We start from the raw sequence: 23,734 nt of genomic DNA, 5'->3' as shown, positions 1-23,734 counted from the left end.
AATCAACCATTAAAACAGGCTGATCCTCTGGAAAATTTATTTCTACTGTAAACTCCAAGACCAAATATTTCTGTAATATAATAAGAAATATTATTAAATAAGAAAGTTAATATACTCTTAAAAATGAATTCACATGTAGAAAGTTATTTAAGTCTTAATGTCAAAATATTTCAACATGCTTTTGTTGAAATTCCCCTAATATGATCTAGCTCTTTTATATACCGCATAGAAACACTTTTTAAAATGCATTATGACACAGTTATCAAGCTGTCCCTATTTTTCTATTAGAACAGTTCTACCAGATAAGAGAATGTTAACAGTCACTTCAACCAAGGGCTTTTAGTTCTTATTTTTGATTCAGGTATGCTTACAGGAAGAGTAACAGGTCATTTTCCATGAAAGGAATAAGGTGTGCATATAAATGAATGCATAAGAGTAAACAATGAACAAAGATAGAAAAATGAGTTTAACTCTGTGTATGTAGGCACATGGATAAACACATGGTGTATACAGTCTCCATACAGATAGTCTCTCTCTGTGGCATAAGGCTTATTCAGTTTAAGAGCTACATTAGATCAGTAACTAACAGAGCCATGACACTGGCTTAAGATGAACATTATTTTGGGAATACCAGACATGGTATGTATCAGCAACTTGTTACTATGCTTGTCACACAGCTTCTGTCCTAACTTCTTTTGGGTACTCAGTTCTTCAAAGAAATAAGTTTATCAGTATTTGGGTTCTCATTAGCTTTTCTTAATATAATTTTTTATCTAAACCCCTCTCCCATTCTGTGTATTTCAACCACAAATAATGTTCAGATTCAACAGGGTATAAAGCTGACAGATGGCAGACTAATTCAAAAAGAAAACTACTACATATTTGCCTGTAAAACAACCTCTCATGGGCAAAGTCCTCAAAACACTTCATCAGCCATATGCTCAAGTGAAAACTACCTGCTCATCCAACACAATAATGACTTTATATTAAAAGTAAGAATCACTTAATGAATCTCCTGATCTGATGTATCCCCCATTTTCTGACCTTCAACAGTGTGAGTGAGTCTTTAGAAAAGGGATGAGGGTGGCTAATTTCCCATTTAAGCTGTGTCCACGTCTCTGAAACTTTTTGAATTGTTACTCTAAAGCCTGTTGCCACATTATTTTGCTATAAAATTATTAACTAACTATTGCTTTTTAATGGACCCCAGATAATATACATATATATACAGAAAGTGTGCAAATGATATGTAAGTATTGTATGGACTCAGAATCACGCTATTCCAGAATGGCTGGTTATAGTGTGGTGTTATAATGCCAAGGTTGTGGGTTTGATCCCTGTATGGGCCATTCACTTAAAGAGGTGGACTCATGCTCCTTGTGGAGCCCTTCCAACTCAGAATATTCCGTGCTTCTGTGATTCCGTGACTGAGATTGGAAGCAACATCTGAAGGTCACCTGAGCCAACCTCCTGCTCAAGCAGGGACACCTACAGCCCAGGACAAGGTCTAGACAGTGTTTGAGTTTATCAGCATCTGCCATCTCCAAGGAGGGAGACTCTGCCACCTCTCTGGGTAACCTGCAACAGTGCTCAGTCAACCTCATGGTAAAAAAGTGTTTCCTGATGCTCAGAGAGAACCTCCTGTCTTTCAGTTTGTGTCCATTGCCTCTGACCACTAAAGAGTGCCTGGCTCTTTGCATTCTCCCTTCAGGTATTTACTTGTATTAATGTTTCCCTGAGCCTCCTATTCTCCAAGCTCACTTTGCCTTTCATCAAATGCAATATGCTGAAATCCCTTAATTATCTTGGTGTCCCTTTGCTGGACTCCCTCCAGCAGCTCAATCTCTCTTGTACTGGGAAGTGCAGAACTGCTCCCAGTATTTTCCAGGTGTGGCCTTACCAGTGCTGAGTAGAGGGGTAAGATCAATTCCCTCATCAGCCACCTTTGCTGCAATGGCACATTGCTGGCTCATGGTCAACTCAGTGTCCACCAGACATTGTAATTACCTTTTGTTCTAACCACAGGAAATAAATCAATTGGGTTTTCTTTCCTGTTCAAAAGTGTGCAGCTAGATTCATTGCAGAGACAGATGGCACTGTAATGGAACTTGTAAATTTAAAGGTCTGAATGAAAAATGTGCAAAAGTACAGACAAAAATTAATGCTAAGTGACCATTAGAAAACCTATGATGAGAATATAAAGCAATCCATTAGGAAGTGTCTCAGTCACCCCAATACTGATATAAACACATTTCTTCATAGTTAAATCAAAGACAAATTGTGTTCTCTGCAAATGACTGCAGTCAAATTACAGAGAAGCACCTGTATGAGAGTTAACGTGCTTATAAGACACGCTCAGATGGAAAAAAAAATCTGAGTTTTCTCTGTGTTAACACAGTCCATTCTGCTTTTTTTCTATTTAAAAACAAATTATGTGTATTTATATATTAGTTAAACTATCATGACATATTGGAGTGATTTTACATTGTCTAACCATCACAACACATGACCTGAAAGAAAGTACCTCTAATAAAGTAATACAATGAGTTCAGAAATAGATGCCAAGATATTGCCAAGAATCTGGATAAATTGGCAAGCAACTGAGTGCTACAAGCAGCATTTTACTGATAACTTGGAAGCTTCAGCACTCAGACATTATATAAAGATTCCCTAGGGAAACCAGACTGCAGCAGGTGTGTCAAGGTGAAAAAGTATCACTGCCACACAGTCCACTGAATTATATGTTCTGGCTACCAGGTAAACTATGCTGTGACAAAAAAAAAAAAAAGGATACTCTACTTGTCAGACTAACAAGCAAAAGAGAATCTTAACTTTGTGATTCAGCACACAGGAATTGGTGCAGGTGATTTTTTTTCCTACTTTTGTTTCTGTTTTTTTTTTGTTTGTTTGTTTTTGGTTTTTTTGGTTTTTTTTAAAAAGTTGTAGTGATCTATTATATTCTATTACATTTCAAGTCTTTGTTAATTGATTCCAGCTGCCTCTAGTGAGCTTATGGGTAAGATTCATCATTCAATGGAGAAAACTGATAAATGAAATAGCAAATATGTCTAAAGATTGAGGACTGAAAATCTCATCCACACATAAAGACTGACTCTGAGATTGCAGATCTAGAAGGTGTGGCTAAAAATACCTGTTTTATAGCCTTCAAAGCTTTGTAAGTTCTAGTCTTAGCAAGCAGAACAGTGTGAGAAAAGACACTAAAACGTCTTTTTTCTCCACTGACCCTGCATCTGCAGAAAAAAAACACTTCAGTACTTTTAAAGCCATAGAGAACAGTCTTCTCATTGACAACAAAACTATGAATTCAACAGGTAATTCTACTGGATATCAAGATGATAGATTAAAACTGTAAAGAAACAATTACTCTGTCTAGAAACACTTATTATATGCTCAACTAGGTCACATTTTAACTTTGTTACAAAAAGTAACAAGAAGAAAATCTTACAAAATCAAGTGATAATTATCCTTTTGAGCTAGTTCACATAGATAACCCACTATCTTACACCTTGATGAGGAGTGAAGATGTTGCTCATGACTCTCAAAATGTTTTTCTAAATCAGATGTTCTTGTGCTTTGCAGTGGTAGTGCTGCAGGCTTCCAGCCAAGATTCTTTTCAAGTTTTACTACATTCCCTATAAACTAAAAAAGTTTTCTCTCTGCTTTGGTTGCCTTCCTGACTACCTTCCTTGAAGAAAAGGAACACAGTTCAGGTAGGCTGATCTTAATTAATAAGAACCTCTCCTTCCAAATACTCTGTGGTTATGAAACATAATATTAATACTACTTCAAAGAGCTTGTATGGAACATAAGCAGCTAAAATGGACACGTTTCTACAGAGAGGGATCTGAACATTTTCATATGCAGAAATACATACATATATGCACACACAGTAGTTTATGTGATAGAACTGTATAGGGGAAGAATAGCAGAAACAACAAGGGCAGATGGGGATAGCCTGAAACACCCTGGGTCAGCTGCTCGCAGACACACCCCAGCAGCCTACCAGAAGTTCATTCCTGTGCTGCCTGATGGGGCAGGATGAGCCCCAGCAGCCCTGTGAGCCTCGTGCCATAAGGCCAGAACCACACAGACATGTCAACAGGAGAAGCTCCATGAGTCAGGGCACTCTGCGGGAATGTGAGACAGAAGGGGCTGGTGGGGTGTCACTAGGGGCTGTCTGCATCAGTCTGTGTCGTCTGTCCTGTCTCCTTCAATTAAACTCCATTTCTAACAGTTTCTGTGGGCAAGGCTTACTGTTGTGCACACAAACGTGCATGAAGTGTCAGTCCTGCCATGGGACCAGGAGTCCCACGTGCCCGCAGTGCAGCAGTGCAGTGATGACAGTGGGCAAGTGAGGGCTAGCCAAGAACATGCTGGAGCAGCTGGCAAGTGGATGAAGTATCCTGAAAGCCAGGCATAACCCTATGGGCAAGAGCACAGACAGTCCTGGCTCCTGGAGGGACAGGGTAAGTCCTTGGGACTGTTCAAGAGACTTGGGACTGTCTGTGTGTTCAGGAGAGACGCTGAGGAATGATGGAAGCCCAAGACTGGGATCCAGGGACAACTGAGCACCTAAATCCAGCTGCTGGAAGGATCCTCATTGCAGGATGAATATAGGGTAGACTTGTCTCATATGTCTATGCATGAAAGTGACATAACAGTAACCCTGCAAGATCAGTGTAGGTATTGGTTTGAAAACACTGATTTAAATTCTCTACAATTTCCAGGCTTATTCATAGGTGCAAAAATTAATGGAAGCTGTCTACACTATGAACATAGGTACTTTTTGAAGAAGTACAGCATTTTAAACACTTGCCAATTAAGTTGATTTTGGTTTATGTTTTCCAAACCAACTAACCCACCAACCAAAGGGAAAAAAACCCACCCAAAAAAGCCACACAAACTGTGGAAGACCCATAGACAAAGGCTTTTGCAAATAAAATGAGAGCTATGGTCAATCTAAACAATACTGATCCCTTTGCTGTATTTATAAAGAAATGCAAAAAGATGGTTGGCTTGTTTGGTTTTGCCAGGCAACACAAGCTTTTAATATCTCTAGTCATTCAGATGTTTGACTAAGATTTATTAACCCGTCAAACAAAAGCAATTTCACAACATATACAACTGCAGTTCATTTCAGAACATTTATTGCTCTGTAAACAGAAAATCCAGATTCTGCTTAAACAATCTATTTCTTTTCTTCCTCTCAAAGCAAGAAGGAAGGCACAGTAGTAAGAGAAATTCTAAGTGGAAAAGAAAGAAGTATTTACAAACTTAAAGACTTTTATGGTGACTACCTCAACTGAGAAAACATCCCTCACCTTTGGGTAGTATGGAGAGGGGAAGGGCAAACAGAATAGGGGCACAGCTCCATGTTTACTTTGCATATTTTCTGCTACGCAGCTCAGCTCAAATGGCTATGAGAGATGTTTAGAATGGAGGCAGTTCATTAGGAGACTGAAACAGAAGGAGCATGCTATCTACCTGGAACATGTCCAGGTTATCCAATCTCCCTTTATAGAGAGAAACATGTGATGCTAGGGAATGGGTTACTGCTGTTTGGGGACAGAGCCTCCTCTAATAGCCTGACAACAGGGAGGCAGCCACAGCTCCATGCCCCAGTCCAAACAGTAGCAACGCTGAGCATGTATCTCCCAGCAGGCACCAGAAAACAAACATATAAATAAATAACTAAATATATATATATATATATATATATATATATATATATATATACACATAAGGCTAGACACACAGATCAATGCAGTTATAAGTTATACTCAGCACTCCCAAGGACCCCACAGAGTCATTCAGCTGCCTCTTCTCTAGAGCTCACAGGCTTGCACTTTAGCCCAGCCACTGGCTCTGCAGATGCCTGGGTTGGGCCCCTCTAACCTGCAATCCCAGGCTGTGGGTTGGGACCTCATTTTGCCAATGCCAGCACCCAGATTCGTGCCCAGTCCAGCTGCTGGTACCATGAACACATGGGCCTCTGCCTGAATCTGCTTGCTGGCCATACACACAGAGGCCACAGACCAGATGCCCTTCGGCCAGGAAGAGTTAGAAGTGGAGTTAGCTAACACAGGGCACACTACACTGGTAAGGTGCATGGCCAGACAAATGTGTCACCTATTTACACATCCAATGCTTTTATTCTCTTATCTCTCTATTTCCCTCCAATAAATCCTGATCAAACCCCAAATTCTCTTTCCCTGCATCCCATACTGAGTGCCACACCCTAGGCTCTCCTCAGTCCAAAAGGACTGGTCCAGCATTGATTTACCTTGATAGCCCTTCTGGGACAGCCCTGGGAGGGCCTGAACAGGTTTCCCTCCCTTTGAGATCTTAATCTGAGCTTCTGTCCACCTTTGGGACTCTGTGCTGCCCTGACCATATCGAGATGGGCACCTGATGGATGATGACTTCTGTGACAGATGTAGGAACTGTTGGGAAGGTGTGACTTGGGATCCCCCCCCTGCTGTCACCTCTCTCAGCTCTTTTGTGGGTCTGTAAACAAGCTTTTAACACCAGCCCCAAGATCTGCCTCTGGTAGCAGATCCTCCTTGGGATTCATCCAACTCTGTGCAAGTTTATGCATCACATGCTGCTTGATTCCTAACATAGAAGACCAGGAATCCAAGTAGTTTCTTTTACAGGTCTTTATAACCAGGGCCTGACATGCCATACACTATGCTAAATATAGAAATCAATAGAAGAAAAAATGTTTTTCAAATCAGACATCCTATTTTTCCTTTCTTCTCAAAGCTGCTATTATTCCAATGTTCAGTTTGATCCTAAAGCAATACACCACAGCATGTCACACGCATTATTATGTCTTTATACTGCCGAGTAACTGAAATCCTTTTATTAAAATACAGCATTCTGTGATGGATTTCTTCATCCTTGGACTGACATTGAGCCTGAAGCTCTTACTAGTAATCACTTTACACAAAGCCAGATCACATACTCAACTCAGACAGAGAAGCTAAGGACTCAATTGGCAGATTTTTTAAAATGTTGTGAAAGTTGGTGAGACTGAATTGTTCTAGCACATAATAGATACATTTCAAAATTTCTGAGAAAAACTACGCTGAAGGCCTTTTCTAAGTATTCTACTTACAGAACATTTTATTTACCATTCATTAGCATTTTATTGTTTAAACAAAATCAAAGAAACAAGAATGTTATTGCACTAAATATTAATCATCTTAAAGGAAATTAAGGCTATCACTTACTAATATCAGCTGTAAAAAAGAGCTGTAAATATGAAGATATCACTAAAATAGTCTTCCACCAGCCTACTCAAAGTCAACAATCATCCTTCAAACATACTTGCTCTTCAATTAAGATTGGTAGGATGATAAGGGAAAAAAAAAATCAATTCACAGGAGAAAGGGACAGTAATAAATTGTCCAAAAACTTTAAAATTACTAGTTTATGCAATACTAGGATAGAAGATGAAACTCTATCAGTGATCCTAAAGCAAACTTCTTTATTTTGAGAGACATGCCAAAGTGCACATTTGCAGCTGATTCTTCTTTCCACTATCTTTATGAGGTTTTAAATTTAGATATGTAGCATCCTAAATATTTGAAGAGTTTTTGCTGTAATGTTAGGTCTGTCACATCATCTACCAATCCTCATGAGACAGAATGCTTAGCTTCAAAAAAGTAAATGCTTTTACTATTTCAGTATATACATCATTAACTTATAGACTATTTCCTCACACTTCATCTACACTCCCTAAAAAATGCTTGAGAAAGACATAAGGACAAATGGGCTACTGCACACTATTAACTCTTTATTATTTATAATGCAGGTATATAGATTACTTAGTGTAGTTACAAATTAAAGTTTTCATTTTCACCTTCAAGGCCCTGTATTATCTTACCCACAATTACTTATGTCTTGCTTTTATTTCCTTCTACTCCCTAGACATCTTCTATTCTTTCACTTAATTGCATTCTTTATCTCTTTCTCCCACTTCCAGCTGTATGTCTTATATCATGCTGACCTCTGTGCCTTGTACAATCTTCATGCCTACATTCTTCATCCTTCTCCAGCAGTATATTTAAAAATACAGTCTTTCTGGAATCATTGGTACATCCTCTTCTTCCTCCCTTTCTTATTGCTGGCTATTAACTAAAATTTGTCGTGCTTAAATAACTTTTGCTCCTTGTTGGACCAAGGCAGCAGAGAACACAGCTGAAAGCAGATTTGTCTGATTTACTTCTTATTTCTATTAGGAATGACCTCTGTTAACTCTAACTCTGAGGAGAATTGAGGGACAATACTTGCTTGCCATCTAAAATAAGAAATTGCAGTCTTGTTCACATAAAAAGCCAGAGTGCTCATTAAATAAATTGCAATCAGTGTGTGCTTATAGTGGTTAGTTACTACAAGCTACATCCGTACTTCTTATAGTCATAGATGTTTACATTTATTTCATAGTGCTCCAACAATTGTTCAGAGCAGGCTCCATGCCTGTGATCCAGCATACATGAATATGATGTTTGTTATCCCCTCATGGTTTAATGTTTTACATTACTTAATGTTTACTTAATGTAAACTTAATGTTTAATGTATTTACATTTACTTAAATGTAAATATGATGACCACACTGAGCAGCATACAAACATCAGGAAACAAGGGAAGCATTCCCACATGCAGTATTAGTCATAGTATGGTAGAGTCATAGCATTATTCCTGACTTTTAGAACACCTGACTACAGGAATTCCACCTTTCCAAACTTCAAACACCTACTCTACGCAATATACCTCTTCACAGAATTATCATATGACCATAGTACTAATTATTACTACAACTGAAAAAAAAAAATCTTCTGAGGAACATCCTAAAAAGACTGCAAACATTTTTTGCTGAAATTAAAAAAAAAAAAAAATCCTCTCTACGAAATTTTTGGCCTGATAATTTAAAAAATCACAACTGATATCAGTCTTTAAATTGTAGCTATTGTAGCTAATCTAAAGCTTCCAAATGTCTTCTACCTCAGATATACGCGATCACTCTTTCTAAAATGAAAGGTTCTGGTTGAGTTTGCTTGGGATAACTGCATTAATGAAAATGAAAAGAGTAAGATACGTTACATAGTATTATGCTAAAAGTGCCCATGGCACTTTTTTGAATCAGTAGTATTTTGAGTCTTCAATAGTTCTGAAGTTCAGGACAATGGGCAATCTCTAATGTCTCCAGACTGAGCTACAGGATGCAATAATATGTTCTGGAGACAAACTGAGTAGATCACTGTGACAAGGTGTCTGTTCAGGAGAAAGAAGACAATTTCCTAATGGAGGAAAACATGTTCTGTAACAGAAGATATTTTCAGCAATGGATGAAATCCCATCAACTACTATTGGCTAGACAGCAAAACATTGAGGCTTTGAAGCAACTAACCTATGAAGGAGCTACTAACATCAACAGCCATTTCCATTACCATGCCACTATATTTAGAAAATAGTTGCAGTTGAATTTTAAAATAATTCTGCTGCTATTCAGGGAAGTATTGACTAGTAATCCTTATCTCTATATTTAGTAAAATCTGCTGACAACACAAGTTTTGTAGGTCATCTGGGATAACATCTGTAAAAACTTTGTCACTCCAAAGTAGTCTACTGAGCAGTCAAGTGTCAAATTAAATGAAATGGTAAACAAATGTGGCAGTACGCTTTAGCTGGAAGAAAATAAATGACATACATCTTCTAATATTTGGTTTAAATACTGGACATAATTGTAAACAGCTCAGTGAAAACTCAGGACTTGGGAGACCAGCTCAGTGAAAACTTAGAGCTTGGGTGATATTGTTTATATTCACAGACTTATATAAAATGGTCTTATCTGGAATGTTCTATGTACGATATCCCATAGACATTATTCTATGTTAAAATGGTTTCGTTAGGAAAAGTCTGAAGAAATGCAATCAGAATGCTTATAAACAAACAATCATATCACTGCCCCCACCCCCAGAAAAAATCCCAAACACAACCCTTTCAGATGGTTAGGTTTTAAATAGACTCTAAAAAGCTTAATTTATGGGGCAAAAATAAAAAGGGATGTGACAAGCAGCATTTACAATACTGACTGGCAGATCAATTACTTCTTATCTGTCTCACTCATAACATATAAAAGCTGACACTGGAACATATGCAACATATACAGAATTCATTGTCCCAGGCACACATCAGTATAAAGAAAAACCACAGATCCTGTGGGAGGGTTACTGTAGCCTATTTTTTGTCTGTTTTTGTTAAAAGCAACTTGATATGGGAGCAATAGAATTTAAGTGGATAAATTAACCCCCTCTAGCTAAAAGGGGATTATTAAGCTGTGATAATTAGCTGTCACCAGAGATGGTACCAAATAAGGTGGACACTGAATCTGAGCCTGAACAGCAATTCTTGTATTTAGTATCATTTAGGCAAAAATGAAAAGCTTTTTTTTTTAAATGGAATAGAAGAACAGCATTTCTACCATTGCTTGGAACTGTATTCTACTTTAAATCAGAATCACTCCAGTCTAACTGAAGTTTAACTTGAACCATTTTCATCTTGGCTTTGAATTATGCTATTATTCTAAGAAAAAAGGTGCTGAAATGGAAATGCTAAGCATCCTTTTGTAGCAGACAAGTCTTCATATCTTCAGTTCTTTTGTATACTACAAAGTCTTTTATCTTTATAACATCTATCACAACAATAATGAAAAAAAAATCTCCAGTACTGCTTTATGAAGTACACTTTGTAATCACCTTCTAAGTGCACTTATTTTGTGATGCAGCAATCAGTCTGAGGAAAAATCTTTGCCCTCTTTAGACTATAAATAATTTACCAGTGTTAATTGATGGTTCCTTATGTAGGTTTTATGCAATCATGCCAAAAAGACAGACTGTTACAAATTCTTTATCACACAACAGAATAAGAAGAACCCTACCATGTAATACCAGCTCTCTGAAAATTGCCTACAACCACATCTCCAAAAAGAACAAGTAATTTAAACAAACTGAGAGCAAGGAAAAAAAAAACAAACAAAACCTCGTCATTCCCTAGCCTTAGTGTATTAAAACAACTCATAGCTACTGTAGTCTTTCATAGGTTTACAGAGGTTTCCCCATGACATTAATTTACAAAGAAGCAACCAAAAAATAATGCCAACAATGCAATTTCTTCTTTCAGTCTTCATTCTTTGTCCTGAAGTAGTTGAAAACCACTGTTGCAACTAGCTGTGGGTGATTACAAAGGTAACTCCAGATACAGAAAGCATCAGTGCATTAGATCTTATTGAAAGAGGATTTATTCTTGCTTGCTATAACTCAAAAGACATTAAAAACATTTTTTGTGAAAATTCTTGTTAATTAAAATCTAATTATTCAATGACTGCTGTTTGGCATCTCTAAGAAATTGCTCAAGGTCTTGAAACAAAGAAAAGATAAATCAGTGAGCAAGTTATCATAAACCAAGGATTTTCCCCCTCTTTTTTCCTACCTACCATGCATAATTAATATGTGATAATACCCATAATGAGTTGCCTAAAACAATTAGCAACACATCTCCAGTGACCTGCTACTCTGAATATAATGCTTTTCGAATTTGGAGGTGCACCAGTCTTTTTGTGCTTACACACTCACCTCACGTAGAAGCAAAGAAGGCTGCAGAGCATAATTTATTATTCTGCATCACATTTCATCAAGTCTCTTAGCAGCTACTTGATACATTATCAAGACAAATGCAAGGAAAAAAAAAGTATTCCTACCTCTCCACCCTCCCAAGTAGCGTACCCCAAAGACTAAGAACTAATTATAATCCTTCTTACCCCTTCCAATCATTAAGATACCTTCAGTGAAAGCAAACCTTGACCAGGTTACTTTTTGTATGGAATTTCAATGAGTTTTTTCATCTCCGTAAGACAAATACATCCATAAATAAATATCCACTGCAGTAACAAGGGCAATGTCTGGAACACTTAAAAGTTAAATTACTTGCAAGCCATACAACATCTCATTTTTCTTCCACAAATATATAGCAAAGACTGCCAGCATGGGGAGGGGTAGGTTGGGAGAGTGGGTGAATGCATGTGTGAACACACAAGAACACATGCTTCAGAAGAAAAGGGAGGAAGTAGATCAACCATAGGAACTGAGAGCATGATAACTGAAAAAAAAAAACCTGAAAACAAACAAACAATCTCCTTTCTTTAATTATCTTTTAAGTACAAAACAGTGGCTTATTATGAATTTAGGGAAAACATGCCTTGTATAGTACTGTAGAGTATCAGCCTGTTTTGTCTCAAATATTCAGAGTATTGCTACAAGAAAGGAGATCAGAGGAAAGGGTCCCATGGAGGTGGGGCAGTGCTGTACTGAGCCAACTTTCTGCTCCCCTCTAAGACTTGTGCTCAATTCCCCCACCCCAACTCATTACCTTTGTGTACTGGTGTGGTGGCTTGTTTGTGAGCCAGCACTTTCTGAAGTGTTTTTGTGGGAGTTGTGCAGTCTACTGTACAAAACTAAGGCCTTGTTAGCTGATACTTTTTGTGGAAATGCATTGTAAGAATTTAAAGGCATTTTAGCCAGTATCTTTTGAGTGTAAACATTGGGCTGGTTGCCACAGTTAAGATGACTATATAATAAAACATAAGAGTTCCCTGACATGTGATCCAGTGCCTTTGTTCCACTGGACAAGAACCTATAACCAATGTCCAACCCTGCACCCATGGGTTGTGACAAGCAGATCTTCAGAAGTCCTAGATTGTGAGACACGATGGAATACCTCATGTTCTTTTCTCTACAGCTGGAAGGCAAGCTTCCTAACAACAGGCTTCATCATCCAGCCTGGGAGACACAAGTCAGGGCTACATTCTTAGACTAGATAGCAGCTGAGGAAGGTGCAGGATTCAGCCAACAGGCTGTCCAACAGTGTATCACAATAAAAGCACATTCCACTGCAGTGCTGTATCTTTGCATCCCAAGCTGTAAAGCTTCTACAAATATATATAAAACTATATTTTTTGATACCTAGTTACTTTAAATTGCTCAGTACACAATTTAAAAGTATGATTCATTAATAATTTATTCCTCTAAATTTCTCCAGTGTTTATCTGATATCAATAGCTTCTCCAGCAGGGAGAGGAACCCATAAGTAAGTTATACTGTTTATTGTTTTCCAGTGCCCCATAATAGCAGGAATTCAAGAACTAGTCCAGCAACATATACTAAATAATCAAAAAACAACTTGCCATCTAGAAATGCCTTCAGTCACATTGCAGAACAAGAAAAGTAAAGGTTTCAGGAACTGAGGAAAAACTTCTAACCAAGAACCTTTCTGAGCAAAGAGCTGATGTATGTGGAAACTAGGACAATTCCCAAGGAAGCAAAAAAGGTTGGGAGACTGAATTTCTCAGGTTCAAAAGTATGCAAAAATATGTTTTCCTCCATTTTTTCAGGAAGTGGTCTACACAGTGGACAAGATCTGGATAAAACTCTCTTCTGATCTGCTTTGAAAATAAAGCAGAAGTTCCAGATTGCTGTTATGTTCTCTGTGGAGAATTTTTCTTGGCAATGTAGAAATGTACTGGAACTACTTTTCCAATTAGGCTTTACAAAAGACTAACAGCTAGATATTTTTAGTTCCTGATAAAAAGACACAAGCTGTTAAGACTGGGCAATTTTGGATGCCTACATAAAGTAAAAAACACCATTTCTCCAAAAAGCTTCAAAATCAAAAAAAGGGAGGTTCCTTGGACTTGGCACCTCACCTTGATTAGAAGACAGACAAGTTGAAACATTCTTTTCCCAAGCCCATAGATACACCCTTTCAGATTCCAACCGCTATCCACTTTAAACATTTCAGGGCATGTTTTACATGACAGAACTCAACTAATCTGGGCACACACAAATGCTGGGGCATCGTTCATTCGCCTTTTAATCACTTCATGTACAATAAGAGTGAAACCTATGTAATCTATATTTAATCTATAATCTATCTTAGGGAGTCAACTCTGCTTTTGCTGCAAAACACTTAAGCAAGGTGTGTTACTCAGGAGCAGTGGTTTCAACCTCTCATGGCACTGAATCAGTTGCTCAGCTGTCCTACCTCCCAGGGTGTACCATCCCCACCAGTACACACTTCTGCCATGCGAGAATCCTCTCTGCTGTGTTTGGAAGCTGGTCACTGTGTAGCACAGTATGCAAGGCTAACAGGAACACTGACAGAGTACAGCACTCAGACAAGGGACAACAAGAAAACACACCCCAGAAACACTCAAACATCTGAGACCTTCATTCAGTCTACTAACCATACGGCTACACTGGAGCTGGCATCAGCAAATCAGACAAGGCACAAAGTTCTTTATTGACTCTAACCCATCAAATGCCTTAATGAACTGTAATACATCAGTAGAGAAAAGAAAGTCGAGTAGCTTTTGAAAAGAAAGACTAAATTCTGCTTTCTACCTCAAAATGCACCTTCAGACAGAAAAAGCTGTAGAGCAACTCTGATCTCTCTTCATAAAAAGCAGCCACTGGTCTGTGCTGTATCTGCCTCTGTCAAACCACACTGTCTGAGAACAACAGTGATCATCTACAAACGTTTGTCACCTCTCTTCCTGAATCCAGCCTAGCACTTTAAACTGTATACTCTGACCATTACCATCACAGATTATATCCACTGGAAAAAACAAGTATGTAACAATATGCTAAAACAGCTGGCAAGAACTGTGAGTCCAAGGAAATAAGACAGCAGGGCTTGAGTAAATCAGAGTGGTTCATACCATGAACAGCTATTTAGAAGGTTGTTTAAGATGAGAAAAAATTGGTAATCTAGGCCTATGCAAGAAAAACTAGAGTCAAGCTTGAAGAAAAAGACATTGATGTATATTTGAACTAAGCTGAAAAATCTCAGTGGTCTTACACTTAATGCCTTTATTTCTAAAATAAAAAAATTGTGAATCGTAAACTCAGGAAAGAGTATAAGCCAATAAAACTGAGAAAGGACAGATTTATAGTGACTAAAACATTGATTTGAACAGCAGGGATTCCCATTTACAGCTCAGTGCACCACTTAGAATTGTTGTTCATGTCTGTAATTTCTGTACTTTAAATAAAGTACTCCTAATACATTCAGCCTCCAGGTATACACAAGGAATAACAGCAACATCACTAATTAAATACCGCTTATCTGAAAACCATAGTGAGTAAAATACATACACTACATGCATACAGTAAAAATGGAGAAGTTGAGTGGGGAAAAAAAAGTAGAAAAAGTTTAAAAATGAAGTGGATAATAAAAAAAACAGTTTTAGCATCCTTTTTTATAAAAGCCCACAATACCGATGGTCACATTAAGTGCTAAATTAGCCTTCTTTATCCTGTTTTAGTTGTACAATATAGAATAAAATTACAAAATATTTAAATGTCATAATGTTCTGAATCTACTGTTCTTTCGTTATATCTTCCAGAGCAAAAAAGTCACAGGAAATTTCTCTTTGAACTTCTCCATTCTATGACAAAATGCCCACTGAGATTCATAAATCCTAATGCCATTTAATCAGTCTGAAAAAATTTTAATGAGCTCTCTCTAGATTTGGTACAGAGATTATTTGTAACTATGGGATCAATTAATTAATTAGAAATGGAAGAAACTGAAAAGAAATAGTGTTTTAAATTAAGGCAATGATTTACATCACTTGGAACTTTTTAAATAGAACAGATTGATTCTTCATAAGAGAGTTATGACCATTTGTATCACTACAATCTATCCCTCTGTTTAAAAAGTGAATATAAATGGATTTATTTGCTTTTAAACTACTACTAAGGTCCTTCATTTTACAGAAAAGCTATAAGCAAATCAACCAAAATACTGGAAAGCAATGCCTTAGCCTTCAATGCCCTTAAGCAGGAAGTTAATTAATCTGTGTGGTCTTGATGACAGAAATATATTGGAAATATGAATAAATGTTGGCATGCAAATGTCAGAAACCCTCTGATTCAGAGCCATATTTAAAATAAATTTATTTGCATACCATTTTTGTTATTATGAAACAAAAGTTCTTCAAGATAGCACTGAAAAGTTATAGTCAATATATAAATATATGTATAAATTATGAAAATACACAAAAAATGGCCTGGTTACTATAAACTCTTTCAAATAAAAAATTAATATTCTGGTATTTCAAATTCCAAAAGCATGATTTTAAATAATGTGAGCTCTGTAAGTTATAGAGGAACAGAAAAATATTGTTCACGAGAAGCCTATCTTTTTTCCTTTTTTTTTTTCCCCAGATCAAATCTGTGAAGTTAATCACTGAATCACAGGATGAGTGAGATTGGAGCTCATCTGGTCCAGCCTTCCCCATTGCACAGGACTGTGTCCAGACATACTTTGTGTATCTCCACAACCTCCTGGACAACCTTTGCAAGTGCTTGGCCATCCTCACAGTACAAAAAAGTGTTTCCTTGTGCTCAGTGTCCTGTGTATGTCTGTGTCCATTGCCTCTGGTTCCATCACTGGGCATCACTGAAAAAAGTCTGTCTCCTTCTTCATTACAGTCTTTCTTCATGTATTCATATGCATTAATAAAATCCTATTGAGCATTCTCTTAATCCATGCACACCACTAAAGCAAATGTTAAACAGGGCTGTACCCTCAGAGCAACCACTAATCACTGGCATCCAACTGTGCCACTGATCACAATCCTCTGAGCCTGGTCACTCAGCCAGTTTTCAAACCATTTCACTGTCTGCTCATCCACATCATATGGGTGAGAATGTCACAGGCACCACTGCAGTTCAGGTAGACAACAGCCACTGCTCTCACCATGTCCTCCAGGACAGTCTCTTCATCAAAGAAGTTAACCCGGTTTGTCAAGCATGACCTTTTCCTTGGTGTAGCCATACTGACTACTCCTGATGGTTTGCTTATCCTTACTGAGCCTGGAAATTATTTTCAGGATAAGTTGTTCCATCATCTTTTTCCAGGGATCAGGATGAGGCTGAGAAGCCTGCAGCTTCATGGGTCATCCTTCTTGCCTGGCTTCAGCACAGGAGTGATATTTGCTGTCTACAGCCTTCGAGCACTTCTCCCAGTGGCCATGAGAGATCAAAGATTATGGAAAATGTTCTTTCAATGACATCTTCCAGATCTCTCAGCACTTGAAAGTGCATCTCATTAGGATCCCTGGATTTATTAATGTTCTGTTTTTTAAAGTATTCCCTGACCAGAATCCAAACAAAAGCTCCAGATAGTTTCCATACAAGTCTGGCAAACTCTGTTCAAAAGTAAACCACACTGCACCAAACTTAATTCACTTTGTATTCCCAGGCAATGAAAATACCGTTTAGACTCTGGGTGAGATCTTGAAGTATGAAAGGTGAGGAATCTTAGCTAATCATTCCATAGGTACTTGTGTAGCCTTTTTTTTCCCAGTAATTCTACTGAGAGAACAGTAATCACAGTCTAATCTACATAAAATTCTTCCTTAAAATTAGCATGCAACACATTTTTCTGCAGTAATGAAAATAACTCTAAAAGTTCAGAACTTACGTTCCACTTGGCAATTTAAAGGAAATTTCATTTAAAATAAAAATGAAGACATTGTTTTAACTAACTCTCAGTTTATGTGAAATTTTCCCCCTACAGATTTCTACTTCAGAATTGTTTGTAAAGTTATATATAAGACAGGAAAAATTAACATATTTTTTATTTGAGAAAGACTGCTCAAACTGATCATTTTAAATCAGAAACGAGGACTACAATCTCAGAGATTTAGACTTCTAGTGGAAAGATATACCTTCAGAAAAATATATGTCCTCATCACAAAGAACTATATTTAATGTTTCGACACTTAAGAGGTAAATCAGCCATGAATGTTTCCAAACTCTGAATAGTGAAGTTAACTTTGCAGATGTATATATATAGCAGAAAATCATTACACTTTCCTATTACTGCATGCTAGCACGTAGCAATCAGAGCAATCTGCAAAACAAACTCTAAATGTAGTGGATGGAAATCCCTCTCTTTGACAGCACAAACATCTTTGAAAATGGGAGTTGCTGATTTTAATAATGTTTATATTAATCTAAGTCTTTATTACATTTAAAAAATCCAAATATAGCTCAAACAGAAAATTCCTAAATTTAATTTGTGCCCTCCCCCTCTTACCTTCTCTGGTGGTGCAGGAGGGTCAAATCTCTTTGCACAAAGTAAAAATGGATCAGGATGCGGCTTGCCACGCTTCAACTCAGGATCCTCTCCCAACACAATATGATGAAAAAGACTAAACAAGTCTTTGTGTCTGCTTGTTTTTATCTCAAATGATGATACACTCGAGCTGGTGGCAACACCAATGGGTATCTTGTGTTTGTGTAAATGATGGATCAGCTTACTGACTCCTGCAAGACAAATATATACTTTTTAGTTTACGATAAACTCTTTTAAATAAAAAAGTAATATTCTGGTATTTCAAATTCCAAAAGCGTGATTTTAAATAATGTGAGCTCAGTAAATTATAGAGGAACAATAAAATATTTTTCAGCAAAAGCCTTTCTTTTTTCCTGTTTTATTTTTTTTCCCCAGATCAAATCTATGGTTTTGGATTTTATAAATATGCATATAAGTTGGTATATGTATCAATGTTTATACACAATTACAAAGCATTTAGCAATACTTCAACAATGTTGTCTTACTGAATATAATAAACCTATTCCAAACAGTCAGTGTAAAAGAAAATTCTTGCTGTATCTGAAATGTTCCTTCAACATTCAAAAATCATGGAACATTCTCTAAGTTATATACATATTTTTTCTGTTATCAAACAATTATTTTCTTAAAATCTGCCAAAAATGTGATTAACATCACTATATAATGAGACCCACTAGAAACTCATTAAGCAATGTCCCCACATTATGTAAGTTTATTAGTTAAAACTCAAAGAGTTTGAAAGAACATTTTCTTTCATATACAGTTATGCTCCTGGAAAAAAAAAATCAAACACGTATACTTTTCTCACTGGATTGCAGAGTTTTAATTCCTGAAGCAGGTATCCAACTGGTTCAAACCAGCCCATAAAAGAGCTCAGTTTCTCTCTTTTGCAATTACTAAAGCAAGTAACACTGGGCAGAGGAGAGCAGCTGTCAGTTACAGTTGTTAATACCAGAGCTTTATCTATTGAACCTAGAGTAATGAACACCTCAAGCCTAATGGGTAGAAATTTCAATCTGATCCAGTCTTCTAGGGAAGGTTAATGCAGTGAACAGTGAAAACACAACCAGTCTGTGTAAGAGGGACGCATACTTTGTTATTCAGTGCAAGTTTTGAGTTTTCTCTGAAGGGTTTTTAATGCTTCTTTCCTGAAGCATTCTAAATGCTGGATATCTTTCCCAGACAAAACAATTAACATTATCTAATGAAGAACAATTGTGGGTGTCTGGTCTTTATCAATTTCCAAAAGAAAATCCTCCATACCTGTAAAATAATTTCAGCTGTGCTTTTTGGCATTAATCCCAACTGTACCGGACACAGGAAATTAGTTTCAGTTAGTTTAGGTTCAAGTAGAGTGGACTTTTGGCTCCTTGAAACAACTTAAGCACAATTCTATTTTCATGTTCCAACTATATTAATTCTTATCCTATTTTTTCATGCCTGGTTTTACAAAAATAATCTTATTCCCTTCCTCCTGATTCACTGTCATCATTAGTGGTCTCCAATCCCTTAAACCATTCCTACTCCTCCTTTAACACCTCAGCATGTCTGATTTGTATTTCCCTGTGATCCAGCCATTCAATTCTACAAACAACTGTGTTATCTGCCATACATTTTTCCCAAGTATAATCATATGCCCAACTTTGACAAGCTGTAAGTACTACTGATAACAAAATGTGTAGATTAGTGAATAGGTGCAATAACTAATCTATCTATCTGGAAATGGGACTTGTAGGTATGAAATCTGCAGATTTCACTTGTAGGTATGACTCTCTGCAGATTTCTCGTTTATTCTCCAGAATCAAATGAAACAATTAATAACTGACATTTCCAGCTCCATGCTTGTATTTGAAGATGGCCTTTGAACTTTAAATACATGCACTTCTCTAATGTTAGATTTTGAGATGGACAGATATAACAAGCACTACTCTTCCTCTAAGGTCAATACATCAGCTATTTAAAAGCCTCCTTATGCTCCGTGAAGTGGTTATACTAAGCAAGTGCACTTTTCCCCAAATGATGCTACTATGTCCTCTCACTAAAATACCATGTCAAATATGAGCCAGCTTTTTATTCCAGATAGTTTATATCTTCATTCTGAATCGTGAAGTAAGTCTATATTAAATTTACGGAAGCATTGATTCCTTAATGTAAAGCAGTAGCATAAGTGTCTCTTCCCTAAAATAAAATGCATTCATTCTAAGGAATTTAATAAACTGGAATGTTTAGCAAGGCTAGCATATGTAAGTATTGTAAGATAAAGCAGTCCAAAGATTACACAAGCAGAAGACTTTTCCTACCTCCTACACCCTTGCTATGATATGGTGAGTTTTCTCTAAACTCTACTCTTTTCAAATAGCTAATTTTCTTCAGTCCCACTGCATCACAGCTTCAGTTCATCTCTCACTGGGTATGCTTATTCTGTGTTTCTATGGGAGGTAGCCAGCCAGAGAGAAGCACTGTTGCAGAAAGGTTATTTCTCCAGGGTTCTCTCTTGTATTCCTTGAGCACGTCATGATTTCAGTGTGTAAATGTGTATGCATGTGTGCTTGATTTTTCTTTTTGGCTTCCCTCACAGCAAGGGAGCTAAAATGCAGTTGCCCCTAATATCTCCAGAGAGAAAATATTTACATCATTCACAGAACATGCCACTTAAAAAAATATTATTTGTATAGCTGTAAATAGAGCAAGACAGAAAAAAAAATGCAGAGGGCAAATCAGCTGCCAGAAAAAAAAATTAAACTGCATTTGGAAGAGTAACTAGCATAACTTGACAAGCTCAGAACAGTAGCAGCTGAAAAATATTTTAATTTCAGGTTTGCTTTCCTCTTTGTAAAAGCTATACATCAGGAAAATCTGTTTTTGTTTGCATCAATTACCACCAGTTTAGTTCTAGACACTTTGCCACTACATCAAATTACTGACACAATTATTTTACTAATTCAGCATATAATTCTTCATCAAGAAGATAATATCTTCCTTAGTATCTTTCTAATGCCTTTTTTTTAAGAAAACATCAACAGAAGTGGAATTGAGGAACTGCTTTAAAGATCCATAAGAAACATCCCCCAGCAAATACTGTGTCATGATATCTTCTATAGCTACAAAGATTTTTCAATGAAATGACAATTCAAAACTCAATGGCTATGAAGAAGTATAATGAAAATTCCCTTGATCTCCCTAACTTCTAATTTACTTGTGGCACCATGTAAGGGATCATGGCCCACCCGTCCCATAGGGACCCCTCTGCTAAACTTCTTGCAACTACCCTCCACCTCTCCTACTGAAAGCTTAGTAACATAGAGCAAGAATAAAAATTCAAGAAATATCAAAAGAAATAAGGATCTCTGTTTTTCCAGCATAAGAATACACTCCAAATGTGGCACACAGGCAATAAATATGCCCACAGGCAATAAATATCTTATGCAGAACAACATAAATTCTTCAAGTAGTTATAAAAAAATAGGAATAAACATCCCACATTGCTATGATTTATTTCCAAATATACTCTTGTTTCTAGATAGTAAAAGAGGAAAGTACTGTTTCTTTACACTATCTCTTTAAGTAAGAAGTTTTAGATCAACACAGAACTTTAATATACACTAACTACAACAGTTAAGCATCAGTGACTATTGCACAGAAAAATAGGTGAAAAGAATTGTAAGCAGAGTTTTGTTGCAGAAGCAGTAAAGAAGGAGGATCAACTTTAAATGTCAGCATCTTTAAAACCCAATTAATCACAAATGTCAATGAAGTTATCAACTTTGAGGGAAAAAAGAAAACAAATTAAACAAACAGAAAGGATCTATTTCTTCTGAGACCACAGACACATTTAAAAGAAAGAGATTTGCTCTTTTGTTCTGAAACATGCAGAAAAGCATATACATTATTTTATTTCTTTGAAAAATGAACTTTTATCCCTCCATTAGACTCCAGATGTGTTCTCCTTAGATTCAGCTGAGAACATGGTGGCTAATACATTGGATCAACTGACAAACTAAAAATAAAACTTATACTGAACAACAAAACCCTTGGGCTAACTGTCACATTTTCCTTCTAATTGACTAATACATACATGTGCACCAGGAGTTCAGGAAACCAAATAATGTTACACTAAAACGATCTAATGAGAATCCCTATATAATTATTTACATGCTATTACAAAACTGTTTTCTACATTATTCCTTTCAAGCTATTATATTTTATAATCAAATGACATTATAGATCATGAAGTGAAAATTAACAAGATGAAACTACTGAAAGCTGACTCAAATTGATTGAAAGTGAAGAGAATTTTTATTTTCCTTTTAGCTTTATACAAACATTATCTCTGTGTCATGCACAATAGTTAAAAACAGTGAACAGCACATACATTTTTGCTACATTTTATTTTATACAATTTCAAATTTTTGTACCATCCCTTTTCTTGTATTTATCTGTCCCTGAAAAAAAAACACTGTTCTTAACTTGTACCACTTCTGTATATACAGATTCAGATCTATTTCTTTTAAAATGCTTTCAGATGAAGAAGGAAAGACTATAAAGCTCTTCTATTTTTAAAAAATGTTAATCTCCAAAAAAACTTTCATCTATGAACATGTTACAGTAGTATATAAGAATATTTTCAAGATAAACAAGAAAGTGATCTCCATGATAACTCGTATAACATATGAGATAAGGAAGAGAATTATACATATCACTTCAGGACTGAACCCTAATTTCAGTTTCCTCTGTTCCTCAACTGAACAATGTCTCTTGTACTGCGTATCAGTAAAACCTCATAAAAGGAAGGCATTGTGAAATGGCTCAGGCCTGTTACTTTGGTTAACTAGAAAAGGACTGTGGGAAAGTGATTCAGCTGAATTAGGAGTAGAAAACAAGTTACGTAACCATGGTGTGTTCACATCGTGGTGCATGGTGAATGATGCTTGCTATGATTTGAATTATGTTTGTTATGATTTAAAAGTATGTAGCTGATAATGGGCTAACTGCTCAAAAAGGCCTGGGTTTTGCAATAAAGCAGATCTCCTTTGCACCTGCCCAGGGACTCTGTGTCAGTACAGACCCTCACTCACCCACACTGGTGTTCATATTTCTGCTTGCAGTTGATTTATTTGAAGGCATAACACCATCATACAGACAATCACACAGCAAGCTCTGACAGTACCTTAGTCTGAAAATCCACTGTTTGATGTTTTATACACACAACTGAAGTCCTACAGTCTTCCAGCTTCAGGAAAACAGCTGGTTTGTACACTGTCAGCACAGAGTGCAGGGGCACATAAATACTCAGACCTACAAAGACAGCCCCCCCGTCTTCTCTAATGTCTCAATCCTAAAAAGATAAACATAAGCTACGTGAGGAAAAAGCCCTTAAAAATGAACTTCACAAGACCTTTTCGCAAGAATATATACACTGAAAATAGGACCACAGTAAGTTAAACCCCTAGAATTTTTAAGGTAGATTCTATGAAAACTAAGCTTCAATATTGCATTACAGGATCTC

At 36.7% G+C, this 23,734-nt stretch overlaps 1 protein-coding gene across 1 annotated transcript in view; it reads right to left on the bottom strand.

Moving 5' to 3' along the window:
- Positions 1-23,734, bottom strand: part of PUDP (pseudouridine 5'-phosphatase) — a 65,009-nt gene that overhangs the window by 8,653 nt on the left and 32,622 nt on the right. The window contains exon 3 of the mRNA XM_064407759.1: positions 18,190-18,419. Within this exon, the coding sequence (XP_064263829.1) occupies positions 18,190-18,419 (230 nt within the window). The remainder of the gene's footprint in view (positions 1-18,189; positions 18,420-23,734) is intronic.

This window comes from Passer domesticus, chromosome 2 (assembly GCF_036417665.1).
Source record: "Passer domesticus isolate bPasDom1 chromosome 2, bPasDom1.hap1, whole genome shotgun sequence".
NCBI classification, from domain to species: Eukaryota; Metazoa; Chordata; class Aves; order Passeriformes; family Passeridae; genus Passer; species Passer domesticus.
The sequence above is the reverse complement of the archived record's forward strand: the minus strand, read 5'-3'. Positions and strand labels throughout refer to the sequence as shown.